The following is an 18,391-nucleotide window of genomic DNA, read 5'->3' on the forward strand; positions in this document are numbered from 1 at the left end:
TTGTGAAGTTATTGCTGTTGTAGTTGTCACCAATTGTGATGTCATTCTGAAAAATAATTACATATCAGACACAAGGCATGATGTCAACTTGGATGACAGTCAAGTGGACATTAGTTCATCTGTCATGTATTGTGATGTCCTTAAGAATATAAAAACTTTGTAATGTCAAAACTTATGACATCAATAATTGCATTCATTTTATTTCACGTAAGGATATTGCAATTGCCAACACCTGACATTTGATATACCAAATGGGTGATATCTGAGATGACAATTGCTGATGAATTGTATATAGTCACAGTTCTGATGCAGTTGTGGTGGTCACTTACTCAGGTTGTTTCTGCTTGGTAGTGTGGCGTACACCTTGTCTGCATTGTTCTGTACAGCCCTGTAGAACTCCTGACATTCTCGTTCTCCTTTTCTCTGTAGATGCTTCACTAGATCAGACAGCCGAGTGCGGAGAGGGGTTTTCAGACTCCTAAACTGTAAATGATCATTTTTAGTAGCTTAGTATATACCCTTCCATAATGTACACAGCAATGACGTATTCATAATCTATGGTGGCCAACTTGAAAAATCCTGGTGAATCAGGAGATGATCTCTTATATGTGGTATTCAACTTCTCAAACGGACACATAAGATGCCTTGTCTATGTTAACATTTGCACGTATTGCACTTAGGAACACTCGTTCCCGATAATTGCCCTGTGTAAACAGGGCAACGATCAGCCAATGAACGTTCATCAGCTGATCTATTGTTGTCGGCAGCACATCTCCCTGTGTAAACAGGGAGACGCGCTGCCGACATGATAATAATGTATGGGGACGAACGATCGGAGTAACAAGTGCTCACCCCCATACTAGCTCCTTGTGAAAGAAGCAAACGAGCGCCGATCAACAAGCTGACTCGTTGATCGGCACTCGTTTACACGGCCCAGGTCGGGCCGTGTAAAAGTACCTTTACTCATAGTAAAACATACAATGAAAATGGTGGAGGTCTGAACTAGTGGATTCCACCAGTGACCTCCAGGAGGTCAATTTTAGGCGGATTTCCCTTTTATGCACAGGGTCCCTTTTTATATTTTTTTTTTACCAAACTGATGGCAAAAGAAAGAACAAGTTATCCTCAATGGAGTATTAAAAATAAGTTATATGTTACCTTTTCAGCTTCCTTATTGGAAAGAACCTGGGGATAGACACGATTTAGCTGCAAAATGATTTTGTCCACAATCCTTTCAGTCAAATTACTATTACTCTTCAGGTACGCTGTGTCCTGGAGTAGCCGGTCGGAATAAGAGTGGTCTGGAAATAATAAGAAAAATGGCAGAATAATAAGAGCTGGTCGATGAATAGTCTATTCGTTAACAGAAATTAGGAAAAGGCGCAGAAATGGGTGGCTGCTGGGGAAGGATTTACATGCTGCTCGTCCGTATAGGGGAGTTACATCAGATATACCCATTGAGTGCTATGGACATATCCTGCCCCATAAAGCTGCCTGTATGGACAAGTGATATGTAAAAATGAAATAGGCATAGATTTCTTAAAGGGATTGTCTGGTTTAGAAAACCTATTTTCAAATATCCTATTAGGGAATTCTTTGTTAATAGACGGAGTCTACAATCAAAGCCCCTCATCTATCAGTCTGAGCAGACAGCAACTACAAAGTGTGACATTCTCTGAGGGACCCGGCATGTCCATGCATTAAACGGACAGCCAATTGATTTAAATGAGAACTGTGTAATACTTAATTTCCCCTGTGGCGGTGCTAGAGAGAAATGTAATACTTGCTGCCAAATTTCCCTGCAGATTAGAGCGGATTGCTGGAAGTCCCGGCAACTTATGGTCAGTATACACTTCTAAGAAAAAGGAAATTTCCAAAGTGTACAATCCCTTTAACCCGTAATGAACAGCAAAACCAATGAATAATGAATAAAAAGTAAAGGTACTTTTACACCGGCCAATTTTGAACGATCAGCGAGACAGCTTGTTGATCGGCGCTCGTTTACTTCTTTCACAAGGAGCTACTATGGGGACGAGCGCTCGTTACTTCGATCGTTCGCCCCCATACGTTTCAATCGGGTTGGCAGCACTTGGGTGATGCGCTGCCCCGACAACAATAATATTTTGAGCATTTAAAACGATACGATCAGCTGATGAACGAGCGTTTGCTCGTTCATCGGCTGATCGCTGCCCTGTTTACACAGGGCAATTATCGTCAACGAGCGTTCTGTGAATGCTAATTTGCATGATAACTGGCACGTGAAAAGGGCCTTTAGAAGACTCCCTGGATAAGGAAGACAGAAGTAACAGCAAAGTGTGTAAAATTGATCATTGCAATACTTTTTTTTTCACATAAATGACTTTGCTTCCTCCGTTCTTAATCACTTTCATCTTTCAATATTCCCAAAAGAAAACCCCCATTTTCCTATATTCTCAGTCAATCAAAATCCTTTTACAATACCCAAGAGACTCTCAAGAATCAATTAGCCGATGCTATATGTACTGAGCCAAGACAATTACATTTGTCAGTGATTGTGCTACAAATCTGTGTGAAGTATCGCAATTACTGATTCATTTGTGGTGGCTTATAAGATGTAGCCCAATGTCATCTCTTTATGGTAGGCAGGTTCTTCTTGAGTACCAAAGGATTTTATGTACTCTAAATTGCAATGTTATAGTATATTGAAAAAGTAGTTAGAGAATAGAAGTCTAATATTTTATTCAAAGTATCCCTTCCATACAGCGACCTGTATATATGCGATGAATGTAGGAAACAATACTCTCCGCAACTTTTGTTCCATGGTCGGCTTCCTAAAAGAAGCCGAGTAATTTGCGAAAGGGCCATCAGATCCTCTTTCTCTAGCATGAGATATCTTAATTGAAACAATAAAAAGTTATATTTTAGTCTTGTTTAACTTTTCTCCATACTTTACCCTTCCTTTTTCCTCTAAATGATACTTATTTGTAAGTGGTGTACACTTGCAAGGCAAAAAAAAAAAAAGAAGAGTATTTTTCATGAATATATTACTAGAATATTGTTATATTAGACATTGGCAGCACATCTACTGATCTGTTATAATGTCTGGGGGAACTTTTACAATACAGTCACACTATGGTACACAATGTTATATCCACCACTGCCTCCCACTGCTTACTGAGCTACCAGATTCCGACATTGATAAATTGTGAGTCACTCTGGTTAATGGTTTCCATGGAAGAAGTCATTTTAAAGTCATTTTAAAGGGAATGTGTCGCTAGAATTTTTTTTTTAGTTAAACAGTTAGTGTATAAGTATAAACATTGTTCGAGTCAGGAAATATTATAAATTAGATTCTAATTTATAATATTTCCCAGCGCTGGTCACTAGATGGAGCAATTCCCAAAATTGCAGCATTGGCATGTGGTAAAGCAACCACATTGCTTTATGCTGCAAAATTTGAGAAAACTCACTCGCTCTAGTGAGCTCTCAGAATCCCCCCTCCTTTATCCTGGCTAGTACCGGGAGAAATGAGGGGATTGAACGGTCAAACCTCCTACACTGTGTGCCGCCGTTATTTGAGCTAACACACAGTGTAGCAGGTTTACATACAGTAATAAACACACAGTAAAACACGTACATACACAGACCTAACTTACCTGCTCCTGCCGCCGCCGCTCCCTCCGGTCCGTCCGCTCAGTCTGCTCCCTCCGCACAAGTCCGGAAGCCGCGACCGGAAGTAGTAATCTTACTGTCCGGCCGCGGCTTCCGGTCCACAAGAAAATGGCGCCGGACGTCGCTCGGCCGAAGACCTTCAATTTGGACTGTGTGGGAGCGGCGCATGCGTCGTTCCCACACAGACGGCGTACAGCATAGTGGATGGAAAGGGCCCCGTTCGCTTTCCCTATGGGGCTGTATATGCCGTATTCCATGTCTGTATGTGTCGTTAATCGACACATACAGAGATGGAAAAAAAAATGGCAGCCCCCATAGAGAAGAAAAAGTTAAAAAATAAAAAAAAGTAAAACACAAACACACAAATAAATAAATCATGTTTTAATAAAACACTAAAAGCAAATAGATATAAAAAAATTTTTTTCCGTGAAACTGGTCCTTTAAGGTGGACTTGATATTTCTTCACTTGATCACAACTCCACTGCTGACTTCAGCCTAGTTAATATGCTCTTTGTCTTCTATTTCCTGCAGCCTGTATCCGGTCTATGGTGAGGCCGACACAGCTTGTCGTGAAACAGTAACTGTATACTGCTCTTTGCTCGAGTATTTAATTGCTCTCATTAATACAATGGAATAGTTTCAATAGTAAAATTATGCTTAGGAATTTTAAAAATATATTAAATTCCCTAATTTACAAGTGCAGTTTCACTAAAGGTAAACCTCAGCTATAAGAACTTGGGCAAAATGTGGACTTTTACAGCCAAAGATTATGTGTGTGCATTTTAAGATTAGAAGTGTAAACTAAATCCGTAAAGTCAGGGCTGGTTTTAGACAAAGTGTGGCCCTAGGCAAAGTTAAAAGTGGGGCCTCAAATGCTGAATTACTGTATCAATAATTCAGAAGGAGGTGTGCAGAGAACTGCATCATTGATTTCCAGCATATCCAGGAGTGTTGCAGGCCCCAAAGCATATGTCCCCCCTCTCACACACAAAAAATTATGTATATACAGTTATTAAATCATACCGCTATACCGCATTAAATATTACCTGCATACCGTTACTGAACACAACTCACTATTATAAGACCAATATTACCAATAACACAATATAAAAAGGTCCAAATAATACCGCCACACCAGAACCACATAGTGACTGCATAATACCCCATTACAGTTACTGAATAATACCTCCACACCATAACCACATTGACTGATTACCCCCATACTGTTACTGAATAATACCACCACCTTAACCGCATAGTGATTGAATAATACCGCCATACTGTTACTGATTAATACCGCCACACCATAACCATATAGACTGAATAATGCCACCATACGGTTACTGAATAATAGCCCCATACTGTTACTGAATAATACCACCACATCATAACCAGTGACTGAATAATCCCCCTGTACTGTTACTGAATAAAAAACACTATACAGAGACCAATATTACCACCATGTAGTGACCATATAGTGGTAGATACCAGTTATAAACAGGAGCTCTGCAGACAATATAAGTGATTACAGCACATTTATATCTAGTGACTCACAGGTGATGTTTTCTCTGATTAGAGTCATTCACTTTTTTCACCATCTGGCCCAGACCACTGTAATGGTTTATTCCAGCCACGACTCGTCACTGCAGAATTTGACACACAGACATGTTGGTTTCATGTTTTTCCAGCAGCCTCCCTATCTATACCCCATTCTCTAAACAAACTCGTAATCCACAGTGCCCCAGATGGTAATAATGATCCCTCAATGCTCAACACAATAAAAGTGCCCCAACAGTAACAGTGCCCCATTTTTGCCCCACAGTAATAATGCCCCCCTATAGATAGCGCCACACACTGCCCCCTGTAGATAGCGCCTCCCCCTTGTATATAGTGCCATACAGCCGCCCCCTAGTATATAGTGCCACACAGCCCACTCATATATAGTGCCACACAGCTCCCCCTCCCTTCTATATAGTGCCACATAGCCCCCTTCCTTGTATATAGTGCCACACTGGCCCCCCTCCCTTATATATAGTGCCACACTGGCCCCCCTCCCTTATATATAGTGCCACACAGCACCATTGTATATAGTGCCACACAGCCTCCTTTTATATAGTGCCACACAGCTCCCCCTTTCCTATAGTGGGCAGGGGACACTAAGAGGATAGGGGCCCTATGCAATTAACTAATTCCCTCCCCCCCTAACGCCAGCACTGAGTAGAGTAGAATCCGTAGAAAGTTTAATCTTTTTCTTCGGCAGTCCTGACACACTAATCCTCTTACTCATCGGTTGGCTGACTCATCTCATTTAACATATAATAACTTATACTCCAAGCTGAATTTTCTCTTTGCATACAAAATAAGCATCTGTCAGAATAGGATATGCAAATAGGATGGTTTTGATGTTACTCAGTGAAACCGAAACAAACTTTTTGTTTATGGCCGTAGAAGCTAAAATTGTAACCTTTTGCTTGACACAAATGAGCAGGAGAATCTTCCTGATACCATAGCGAAGGATTATGCCTGGAAGTAGACATAAAATAACCATATAATTAAGAGGAGAGAAGAATTAGGCTGGGTTCACACAACCTATTTTCAGACGTATTGGAGGCGTTTTACGCCTCGAATTACGTCTGATAAAACGCCTCCAATACGTCGGCAAACATCTGCCCATTACTTTCAATGGGTCTTACGATGTACTGTGCCGACGACCTGTCATTTTACGCGTCGCTGTCAAAAGACGGCTTGTAAAATGACAGCCTCGTCAAAAGTCAGGACACTTCTTGGGACATTTTTGGAGCCGTTTTCTCATAGACTCCAATGAAAACAGCTCAAAAAACGCAGCGAAAAAAGCGAGTTGCTAAAAAAACGTCTGAAAATCAGGGGCTGTTTTCTCTTGAAAACAGCTCCGTATTTTGAGACGTTTTTGACTCTACGTGTGAACATACCCTTACAGCAAAACATTACTCTAGCTTATAGAGTGCGTCTCACCAAGCCATCCCATTTTTTTTAAATTAACCCAACTGATCATGGTGGTGAGTCCGGCTTTTCTAACCTCGTGCCTTGGCACTCATGTACTGTAGCTTTACACGGTGGCCATTCAAATGAATTTCATTTCTATCAGTTATTTTTTCCATGTTTCAACTGTATCTGCATCTTCAGGACACAGATACAGTTTAATCCCACGGTAGAGCAGCAGACTGCAAGGTCCCTGCTCTACCATTCACTATGTATCGCCGGACGCAAGGCAGTGACGTCATCGCGCCTGTCTGTGCCGTGAAGCACAGACCAGAGGGATCTCCTCCACTCGTTGCTGGATCGGTGTTAGGTGATTATGTATATTATGGTTATCCGCCACTATTGGGGCTGTGTGGGGGCAGCTATGGGGACATTACACAGCGGGGGGGGGGGGGGATTAACTGTGGGGGGTGGTTATGGGGAGCATTATGCTGTGTGGAAGCAAATATGGGGGGCATTATACTTTGTGCAGGCCACCATAAGGGCATTATACTGTGTGGGGGGGCAGTTATAGGGGCATTATACTGTGTGGGGAGCACTGAGGGCAATCTACTGTGTGGGGTCAGTGTCAGGGGGTATATTCTATACAGTAGTATACAGCAAACTCAGGGGATAAGTATTAATTAAATGGCGTAGCATGCAAAAAGGGGTGTGGCCTAAATAATCATTCATTAATAGTAATCCAGGTAACATGTTCAATTAATCGTGATTTTAATTTAGGACATAATTGCCCAGCCGTAAATGGGATCCATTTAAGAGGTCAGTGTCCTTTCAACTATATGTAGCAAAGGGCAGAGGGAACTGACAGTAACAACATATAGGAATGAACAGTGCCGGATTGTGCCACCGGAGGACTTTGGCGTCCTGGCACCGGTTACACGATAACGTCACTAAGTCAGGTCATGGAAGCATGCAGAGGACCTATCCGCTCATCGTTAATTTTTTTTCCACTGGCACAAAGGGGACCTAGCTAATATATAACTACTATATGGAGGGCACAAGGGGCTAATTACTATGTGGAGGGCACAAGGGGCTAATTACTATGTGGAGGGCACAAGGGGACATCCACTATACGTAGGGTACAAGGGGGCCTAACCACTATACGTATGGCACAAGGGGGGCCTAACCACTATACGGCGGGCACAAGAGGGCCTAACCACTATATGGATTGCACAAGGGGGCCTAACTCCTATATGTGGGGCAAAAGGGGGCCTAACTACTATATGGAGGGCACAAGGGGGAACTAACTACTATATGGGGGAACAAAAGGGATCTAACTACTATATAGGGGCACAAAGGGGAGCTAACTAACATGGGGATACAAGGGGCCTAACTACTATATGCGGGGTCCAAGGGGGCCTAACTAATATATTGAGAACACTAGGGGCCTAACTACTACTATATGGGTGGCACAAGGGGGGCCTAACTATTATATGGGTGGCACAAGTGGGGCCTAACTACTATATGGGTGGCACATGGGGGTCTAACTACCATATGGGTGGCACATGGGGGCTTAACTACTGTATGGGGGCACCAAAGGGATCTAGCTACTATATGGGGGCACCAATGGGATCTAACTACTATATGGTGGCAAAAAGGGGGACTACCTGCTATATAGGGGCACGAAGGGGTACCTAAATAAGATGGGGACACAAAGGGGTCCTAACTACTATATGGGGGCGCAAAGGGGAACCTAACTAATAGATATCATACTATTGATATCATACACATATTGCACTATGTGTCTTCCTTTTTCCATCTATTAGAGACATAAGATCCTTTTCCTACCAGGAGTTCTTTGAATGTGGAGGGAGACGATAAGGAGCTTGGTGGAACTACAAGGATAAGAATTACCATCCACACCCTCATTGGATTGCGGACTGTCCACTGCATTTTTCTGGGAGAGAGTGTCTATACTGAATGATATTGGACTGTTACCAGTGCCGTCTGAGCGGTAAACTTCACTGTACTTTATATATGCTATTTAGGGTATTTGTTGGATCATACCCAATTTAGTTTTGCCTGCTCCGGTCTGAGAGAGATTTTGTGGGTATTTGAGCCAAGAGAAACCACCATTATATTTGTATCTTTGTGATCCTATTTCTTGTGCACTACCTACAATGGATATATTTAGTTTCCGTACGCAAAATATTGCTGATTTTACAAACAATATAGAAGTTGATCTAGATATGGAACAGAGATCGGATGATCTAGAGTCCATGTTCAAACAGCTTGAAACATTTATTATCAAAGAGATATCCCTCATGTGGGATGTAGCTTCCCTAGAAAAACTTTTAAGCGAAAACATGATTCCTGAAGGCCTCAGGTGGCAGCTGCAGTTGAATGGGGACTACGATCCACATGATTTAAATACATGGGAAGATTTTCTAAATCAATGTGCTTTTAAAGGTATTCAATTCATTATTAATATAAGAAAAAAGAAACTGAGATTACTTAATGAAAAAATTGAAGAATATAAAATTAAATTAGAACCATTTAAATCATTAGATGATTATATAGAACTATCAGGACTAAGTCAAAAGAGAATTAAAAAGATTGAGAATGATATTAGAGCCAAAAAACATAAGAAATATATAAAAAAAAAAAATGACTATATAAATAAAACAGTATATAAATGGCACCAAAAATTAGATATCACACAGACCAATATGCATTTGGGGGACAAGGGAGAACAGAAATTTAGCAATGTCCCTGTACAGGGGTACGATAATCGCCACAGACAAGATGATCAGACACATGGGAGAAATTATAGAAGGCCTTACAATGGCAATACTTATAAAAATAGTCCAAGAAGAAATTTTGGAGTATACCAGCAGAGCTATCCTCCTTCTTTTAGGAATAACTATAGTTCTCAAGCCTATCATAGACAGTATCACCATATCCCATACCAACAGAGAGGTTTTAGGCCTCCGAGATACTATAATAATTATCAATATCAGGAAGTGGATCAATACATACCCTCATTACAACCAGGCAACATGAATCATGGTATTAATCCAAAAAATTTTCCCCACCAGTTATTAAAATCGCAAAATTTAATACCCCAGAAAGAAAATCATTTTCAAGGGGAAAGACTGACGCCGCTAAAAAGAAAATTAGACGAGGCAAAAGGACAAAGAATAGAAGGGGTGACTGTTCCCCCAAAAAAACAGAAGGAGATCTGAGTAAAAAAGGAGTATTCAATTTGAGTGATAAAACACTCACAGATGACCACTATAGAGTTCTAAGTAAAGGGATTAAATTTGCACCCTCACAATCCATGAATAAATTTAAAACATACATTGACGTACACAAGTTCATTCGATCCCTCAACCTCCAGAAGCATTTCGCTATAAAAAATAGTAGAGATAACGTCACACATAAAGAGACAGTCTTTGAAGGACATAAAGACCAATATAACCACACACATTTACGTGATAAATCAGGATTCATACCCCTTATTAGCAACAACCATTGTATTGAGGCTTTTAAAAAGGTTGTACTCAACCAATTGGATCTGATAAGTGTGAAGAATAAAGGAAAAAATTTAACCTCCGCAGAAGAAACAGCGTTGAGAGATTTAGAAAAAGATCTTAAGGTGATAATAAAACCTGCGGATAAAGGGGGGGGGGATTGTTATTTTAAATAAATCTGATTATCACACTGAAATGAAAAGATTACTGTCAGACTGTGTTACCTATAAAAAACTAAAGAATAATCCTACCGAAGTTTTCAAAAAACAACTGGAGAGTCTCCTTCTGGATGCAAAAAAGAGGGGGATTCTAAATGACCGTGAATTTGAATATTTAAATATAAAACATCCCAAGATACCTGTAATTTATTACTTACCTAAAGTTCATAAAAACAAGACCAATCCGCCAGGTCGGCCAATTGTAGCCGGAATAGATTCGCTAACTAGTCGCATTTCTGAGTATATTGATTGTTTCTTGCAAAAATATGTTGTTGCTAGTAGATCCCATGTGAAAGATTCCACACATGTAATCGAGGAGTTAAAAACCGTGAATGTCAATAGAGACACTATTTTATGCACATGCGATGTCTCATCATTGTATACCTGTATACCCCACGAATTAGGGATACAGGCTGTAGAACATACTCTTGGTATGGATAAAAATATGACTCCTGAGCAAGGTCGTTTTATTATAGACCTCATTAGGTTTAGTTTAGAGAAGAATTATTTCTGGTATAATTCAGACTATTACCTTCAGACTGCCGGTACTGCTATGGGCGCTAAATTTGCACCAAGTTATGCAAATCTGTACCTGGCAGTCTGGGAAGATTCTTTTATTTACTCTAGTAATAATCCTTTCTGTGAATTCATAAAGTTGTACAAACGTTACATAGATGATGTGGTTATCATTTGGGAAGGAACAACAGAGAATTTATTAACTTTCATAGATTATATTAATAACAATAAATGTAATCTGACCTTTACTTCAGAGTATGATAAAAATAGAGTTAGCTTTCTGGATTTGGAAATTTTTATAGAAAACAATGTACTATACACCAAAAATTATTTCAAACCTACTGACTGTAATAGTTATATTGAATGTTCAAGTTGCCATTTTAAACCTTGGCTTCGGAATATCCCAAAAGGGCAGTTTAAAAGGATAAAGAAAAACTGTACAAAAATAGAGGACTTTGATGTACAGTCACAAGTTATTAAATCTCGTTTGATAGAAAGGAATTATGAGGAACAGAGGGTGTCGTCAGCATTGAAGGAGGTTAGAGAAGAAATCGCAGTCCATTCTGGCGATAACATCAAAAAAATTGATAATTTTCATACAAAGAGAATTGATGATAATGATAAAACATTAAGGGTTCCGTTCATTACCACATATTCCACAAGTTCTTCATTGATACGAAATATTATTAGAAAAAATTGGCATATTGTAAGGAACGATCCTGTTATAGGGTCTAGGTTGCCCAAAAATCCTAGTATTGTACATCGTAGGGCACCTAATATAAAGGATAAAATTACTCATAGTTTTATAAAAGCTCCTACAAAACCAATTATTGCGACAAAAGGATTTTTTTCCTGTAACAAGTGTAAAGCTTGTAAAGAAGTGGGGTATAATAAAAGAAAGGGGAATGTTACCTTTTTCATGGATGCCGAAAATAAAAGAAAATATGAGATCAAACATTTCACAACGTGTAATACTAAAGGGGTTATATACTTATTGCAGTGTCCCTGTGGGCAGTTATATGTAGGACGTACAGCCCGCAAATTGAAAACTCGAATAGCAGAACACTGTAATAACATCAGAAAAGGCAAGATGGACCATAGTGTGTCAGCACACTATTGTAAATTCCACCATAAAGATCCCAAGGACACTAAATTCTTTGCTATTGAGACAATTGATAATCATTGGAGGGGGGAGGATTTTATTAAAAAAATGAGCAAGCAAGAAAGTTTTTGGATCTATCAATTAAAAACGCTTCAGCCCTTAGGACTCAATTCAGACTTCGAATTGAAGTGTTTTTTATAAAAATGTTTTTTTGTTTTTGTTTTGTTTATACAAGTATTTATTAATATTGGTGAGATACCATCTGATAGATATTCTGGTCCATATTTGTAGTTCCATGTTATGAAAACAATTATGCCAAAAAATGCCCTATGTATAGTATTAGTAAGAGACTTGTTCACACATAGCATTATGACCAAGGGATCTTGTCTCAGCAGAACTTAATTGTTCTGATTAGCTGCAGCTCACTGAAGCTCTGGAAGCTTTAGAGATTGGCCACAGTTCAGACTAAGTGGAAAATTAGAGACAGAAAAAATATAAAACAACTGATAAAATATAAATAAAAATCAATATAATGGATATGGGATGATATGTGGAATCTAACCAACTATAAAGGTGGCAAATAGGCTTGTTTAGCATAATATATTATATATATTTTTTTACTTTTTAAAGAGATTAGGCATTTATATAAAAATAATAAAAGTGTATATATATGTATATGATTATGATGGTAAGATCAGATTATCTCTATATATTGCAGAGCTCATTGTGGGTGTATATGTTTTTTTTAACCATTTTTTATGTATGTAAATTTATGTAAATTTAAATGATATGCGGCTATATAAACCTGTTAATTAGACACGTCACACATGCCCCAGAGGAAGCCGGAAGGGCGAAACCCAGGGTCGGGCGAGAGTGTTTGGCGTGCCGCCTAGAAATTTTAAAGATTTTTACTTACCTTGATGCTTTTATTTCTTGTTACTTCTGTGAGTATGGATTAAACTTGGCGTGGAGCAATCTTTTTGCAGAGGGTGTTGCACTATGTGTCTTCCTTTTTCCATCTATTAGAGACATAAGATCCTTTTCCTACCAGGAGTTCTTTGAATGTGGAGGGAGACGATAAGGAGCTTGGTGGAACTACAAGGATAAGAATTACCATCCACACCCTCATTGGATTGCGGACTGTCCACTGCATTTTTCTGGGAGAGAGTGTCTATACTGAATGATATTGGACTGTTACCAGTGCCGTCTGAGCGGTAAACTTCACTGTACTTTATATATGCTATTTAGGGTATTTGTTGGATCATACCCAATTTAGTTTTGCCTGCTCCGGTCTGAGAGAGATTTTGTGGGTATTTGAGCCAAGAGAAACCACCATTATATTTGTAATAGATATCATAGTTTGGTAAAGGTGTGCCAACGTATTTCCGCACTTACGAAAAACTGTATTTTACCAGTCTTTTGACTAAATCTTTTTAAATGGAAAAAAAAATTAAAAGTAATTTTTGACCCAATACCGAGGCCTGATCTGTTACTTTTTCACGCACTTACTGATCTATACGATCACTTCACCAGCACGACCTGTGATACAACAGGACAACTGGAGGACTATTTACAGACCACAGATGGGGAGGACGATCCAGGGTCCAACAGCTGAGGATTCACATTGTACCCCATCACGACCTGTGATACAACAGGACTACTGGAGGACTATTTACAGACCACAGACGGGGAGGACGATCCCAGGTCCAACAGCCGAGGTTCACATTTTACCCCATCACGACCTGTGATACAACAGGACTATTTACAGACCACAGACGGGGAGGACGATCCCAGGTCCAACAAATGAGGATCACATTTTATCCCATGGGAGTACAGCATTTCTATACTGCACAATGGCACAGGCTTTTTGCTAATACTTTTCGGAACCTAACTAACATGGTGACACAAAGGGGTCCTAACTACTATATGGAGACACAAGGGAGGCCTAAGTACTATATGGAGGACAAAAAGGAGAACCTAACTACTATAGGGGGCACAAAGCAGGACATAACTACTAGGGAAACGTTCCTATGTAGAGAGGGCACTATTGCTGTGTGGGGCCTAAAGGGGGCACTATTACTGTGTCAGGGCACTATTATTATGTGGAGCACAAAAGGGGGTTACTATTACAGTGTGGCACCAAGAGTGAGCTTTATTTCAGTGTGGGGCACTATGGATGGTGAGTTTTTGTAGAGGGTGGGGAATAGGTGGGGGGAGGTGCTGGAAAAGCGAGGCGCTAAATAGGTTTGTGTTGCAAATTCTGCAGAGGCAATATATGGCTGGAAGAAGTCATTATGGCATTCTGGGCTGGATAATAGATGGAGATACCCTCGCAATCTGACAGATTTGGAGCGCTTTTGCAAGGAAGAGTGGGCAACAATTGCCAAGTCAAGATGTGCCATGCAGATAGACTTCTACCCAAAAAAGACTGAATGCTGTCATAAAGTCAAAGGGTTATTCAACAAAGTATTAGTTTAAGGGTGTGCATATTTATGCAACCACATTATTTTTGCTTTTTATTTTTCTACTCTAAATTATTTTAGTTTGTTTTTCAATGGAATTGTACAGATTATGGGTCACATTAAAAGTGGACAAAGTTCTGCAATTATTCATCTTGTAACATGATAAAAACTGGAATTTTAACAGGGGTGTATAGACGTTTTATATCCACTGTATATGGCCTGAAGAGCGCCTGTGTAAAACTGGTATCTACCACTAGATTGTCAATGTCTGGTGGTAATATTGCTCTTTGTTTTACTACATAGTGGTCTTGCATTATCTCTATATACTTGAAGGGTGAGCTCCAAGAATTATTTCCTCTGGTTGGCCCACGGTACTGCAATCCGACACTGGAAATTAACTAACCCTAATCTAAGTGGCTTCCTTAGTTAAATTGGGGGAGCTAAGTTAGGGAATTGACCAAGATGAGGAACTTAGGGGGCCACAACAATGAAGAACTAAGTGATAAACGACGCAAGTTTTGTCAACAAGTTCTGCTGACTTTGCCTTACAACCTTATATACAAGGAACGTGGATGGAGGAAAAGCTTCATAGACCAATTATATTGTCGTACGTTGAATTTCTAGCATCAGTTTTAGATCTTTATTATGTTTGTATATGTAAAAAACTATAATTACCTCATGGGGTATTCGGTTTATAACCTTATAAAACATATATTATCAATGTCTGCTAAACAACTAAACTCATCTTCTAAAGATGGGTCAATAAACAACTGGTGAATGTTTTATTGTCAAAATCTGACATCTCTTCAACAATTGGAAGCTGCCTCAGCAGAGAATTAGAAGCCATATTAACCAGAGTAAATCCTGCAGTCAGATATATTGCTGGATAAGGCCTAGTTCAGCAGAATGTACAGTACAATACATGTAGATAGTGTTTTAAAAATAAATAAAAAAAATCAACGCAGAATTGAGGGCATGCTGCCGATTTCAAATACGCAGCATGTCAACTATGTCACAGATTTTCTGGATTTTCCCAGTGGATTTCACCCCTTCAATGCACAATTGGCAGCAAGAATATTGCTGCGGAATCATTGCAGTATTTTTCCTCAGTGTGTGGACCTACCCTTCAAACTACAGTACAGTTCACCATGGATAGTACGCAAGGAATATTTCTAGAATTGATAAAATTTGTATGTGTCTAACACTGCCTCCCATAGGGAGTAAAGGGAACTATATGATTGTTAGGAAAGTAAAAAAGTTTTGATCTGATTTGCAAATCGTCTGATATGAAGATGCATTGGCAGGTTTGAGATTCGCTTTTAGCAAATTTGTGAGACTAACAGGTGAATCGATTTTCCAACTGTATTCTGAGGACTAGGAATCAGGACAATCGACAAAACAGGTGAATTGATTCACTCACATCTATCGTGAAATAACTAATACTACATTTCCCTAATACAATAACAGCCTGAATGCTATCAATGAAATCCTTAAGGTACGACCTGGGCCGTGTAAACGAGCGCCGATCAACGAGACAGCTCGTTGATTGGCGCTCATTTGCTCCTTTTACAAGGAGCTAGTATGGGACGAGCGCTAGTTACTCAGATTGCTAGTCCCCATACAATATTATCATGTCGGCAGCGCATCTCCCTGTTTAAACAGGGAGATGTGCTGCCGACAACGATCATTTTTTAGTATTTACAATGATACGATCAGCCGATGAACGAGCGTTTGCTTGTTCATCGGCTGATCGTTGCCCTGTTTACACAGAGCAATTATCGGGAACGCTCGTTTGCCTGATAATTGGCCAGTGTAAAAGGGCCTTTAGTTCTGTGCCCTATTTTATAAGGCCCCATTCACATCTTGTTATTGCCTTCCATCGGAGGTATACATCCATGTATTGACCGCTTCCCCAGGGCCAACATTCACATGTAACGAGCGCTTCCACTGTTCTACCCGGAACCTTGCATTGGGAAGCTCCGGACACCACATATATGGACAGTGATGTCAGGAGCCTCCTGACGTATACTTTTAACGTAGGCCTGTGTTGGATACAATACAGTGGCACCCATCACCCATAGCCTCCCATGTTAAAGAACCGTATACTGCGCAATATACTTTTTTTTTGCACGACCCCTCAGGAAAGAATAGCGTAGTCTACTACTCTATTCTATCCCTCCAAAAAAGAGGTATACTAATGTATACCAGTCCAACGAAAGCCAAAAGGGCAGTCTTTTGGCCTCCATCGGGCTATTAGAGCCCGAAGAACAGGTTTATCGTGTACGTCGGGAGCTTTCCCGATGTACACGATAAGCGTAGGGAAATAATGTGATGTGAAGGTGGCCTTAATACAAGTCAAGTGGATGCAATGGGCCTCATGTAAAACAAAAAGTTGCTATTTGAAACACGGACACCTTTTCTTAGCACAGTTTATATGCATGTGTCCCAGTGTGATATTTTAAGAGATCACTGCTGACCTCTGTTTTCACATCTAGCACATCCCCCATGACCTTGACTGATACAAATCACATTTATGTTATTTCATCCCAGGGTATGTGCAAAACAAGTTGTCAGAAACCTCGAGACATTAGGAACATGCTACATTACAGTGAAGCTCCAACATTGACTAAATAGTAAATGTAAAATTTAGCAACGTTGTATTACATATTCATTAACCCTTTGTTTTTACAAATGTGTTGCTGTCTGTAAACCATTAAGAAGCAGGCTAGTTGCTGATGACGGATCTTACTATTAATCTATTTTTCTTCACATTATTATGTAGATTTGTGTATCTAAATAAACCCTGCAGCTCAGCTCATAACGCGTGCACATCCAAATATTCTGAATAATACATGAATACCTTATAAGTGCACTGCGTATTGATGTGTTAGGAGTAGGTCTACAGGGGGTAATCGGGACAGTAAACCATTATGCACTTAAAGGGGACCTCTCTATGACTGGTTTTATAAAGTAACAATTCTGGTGTATCTTTTGGTGTTTCTGTGTTATGCCATTCCTCTGTTATTCCTCTAGGAAATGCATGAACAACCTTATAACTGGTTGTTACCATTCCCATTGCCAGTCAGTGCTGAAGGTTTTGGCAATGGTGATAAACGCTCAGTTACCTATTTATTTATTTCCAGGAGGAAAAAAGCAAAGGAAAAGCACCATGCAGAGTTCCGACGTATCCCTCCCACAGAAGGCACCAATGTATAGGCATACAGTGAGATATGCCGCCTGAACCACCTGGGCATATCGGTACTTTAAGCGCTGAGCCCGGGGAAGCCCCTGATGTCACATACTTTCAGCTATGTAGTTCCTGGCCTGAGCATTGCAAACGCTCTGGCCAGGGACTCCTATCTTAGGAAAGCCCCTTCCGTCACTGTCCTCTATATATGGACAATGACGTTGGGGGCATTGTAATGCGAAAATCCCCGGCCAGAGCATTGGCAACGCTCTGGCCGGGGATTCCGCTCCTAGAGGCAGCCCCTGACGTCACCATAATAATAATAATAATCTTTATTTATATAGCGCCAACATATTACGCAGCACTTTACAATTTAGAGGGAACATGAAACAAACAATATCAGACATTACATAGTGACAAAGTTCATTTACAATTCAAACCTGGGGAGTGAGGACCCTGCTCGCAACTCTTCATATATGGACAGTGATGTCAGGGGCCTTAAACTAGGTAGTCACCGGCCAGAACATTGGAAGCACTCTGGCCGGGGTCTCCAGGACATTGAGCCAAGGGCTTCTTCAATCCCAAAGTCCTCGGCGAGAGTGCTACAGATGCTCTGGCTTCGGACTCCCTAATTGGAAGCCCCTGACATCACTTTTCATACATGGACAGTGTAGTCAGGGTCTTTCGCAGGGCTGTAATCCCCAGGTCGAGCGCTACCTGATCCTCTTCCCGGGGATTCCAGCCCTGATAAAGATCCCCAAGGT

The 18,391-nt window shown here is 40.2% G+C and overlaps 1 protein-coding gene across 3 annotated transcripts in view; it reads right to left on the bottom strand.

The window, feature by feature from the left end:
- CARD19 (caspase recruitment domain family member 19) overlaps window positions 1–18,391 on the bottom strand; it is a 46,472-nt gene that overhangs the window by 12,388 nt on the left and 15,693 nt on the right. For all 3 annotated transcript variants that reach the window (XM_075832370.1, XM_075832371.1, XM_075832372.1), the window contains exons 2-3: window positions 1,159–1,301; window positions 330–483 (exon numbers count right to left, since the gene is read on the bottom strand). In XM_075832370.1, coding sequence (XP_075688485.1) covers window positions 330–483; window positions 1,159–1,301 — 297 coding nt within the window. The remainder of the gene's footprint in view (window positions 1–329; window positions 484–1,158; window positions 1,302–18,391) is intronic.

The sequence above is a fragment of the Rhinoderma darwinii genome, chromosome 7 (genome assembly GCF_050947455.1).
Source record: "Rhinoderma darwinii isolate aRhiDar2 chromosome 7, aRhiDar2.hap1, whole genome shotgun sequence".
NCBI classification, from domain to species: Eukaryota; Metazoa; Chordata; class Amphibia; order Anura; family Rhinodermatidae; genus Rhinoderma; species Rhinoderma darwinii.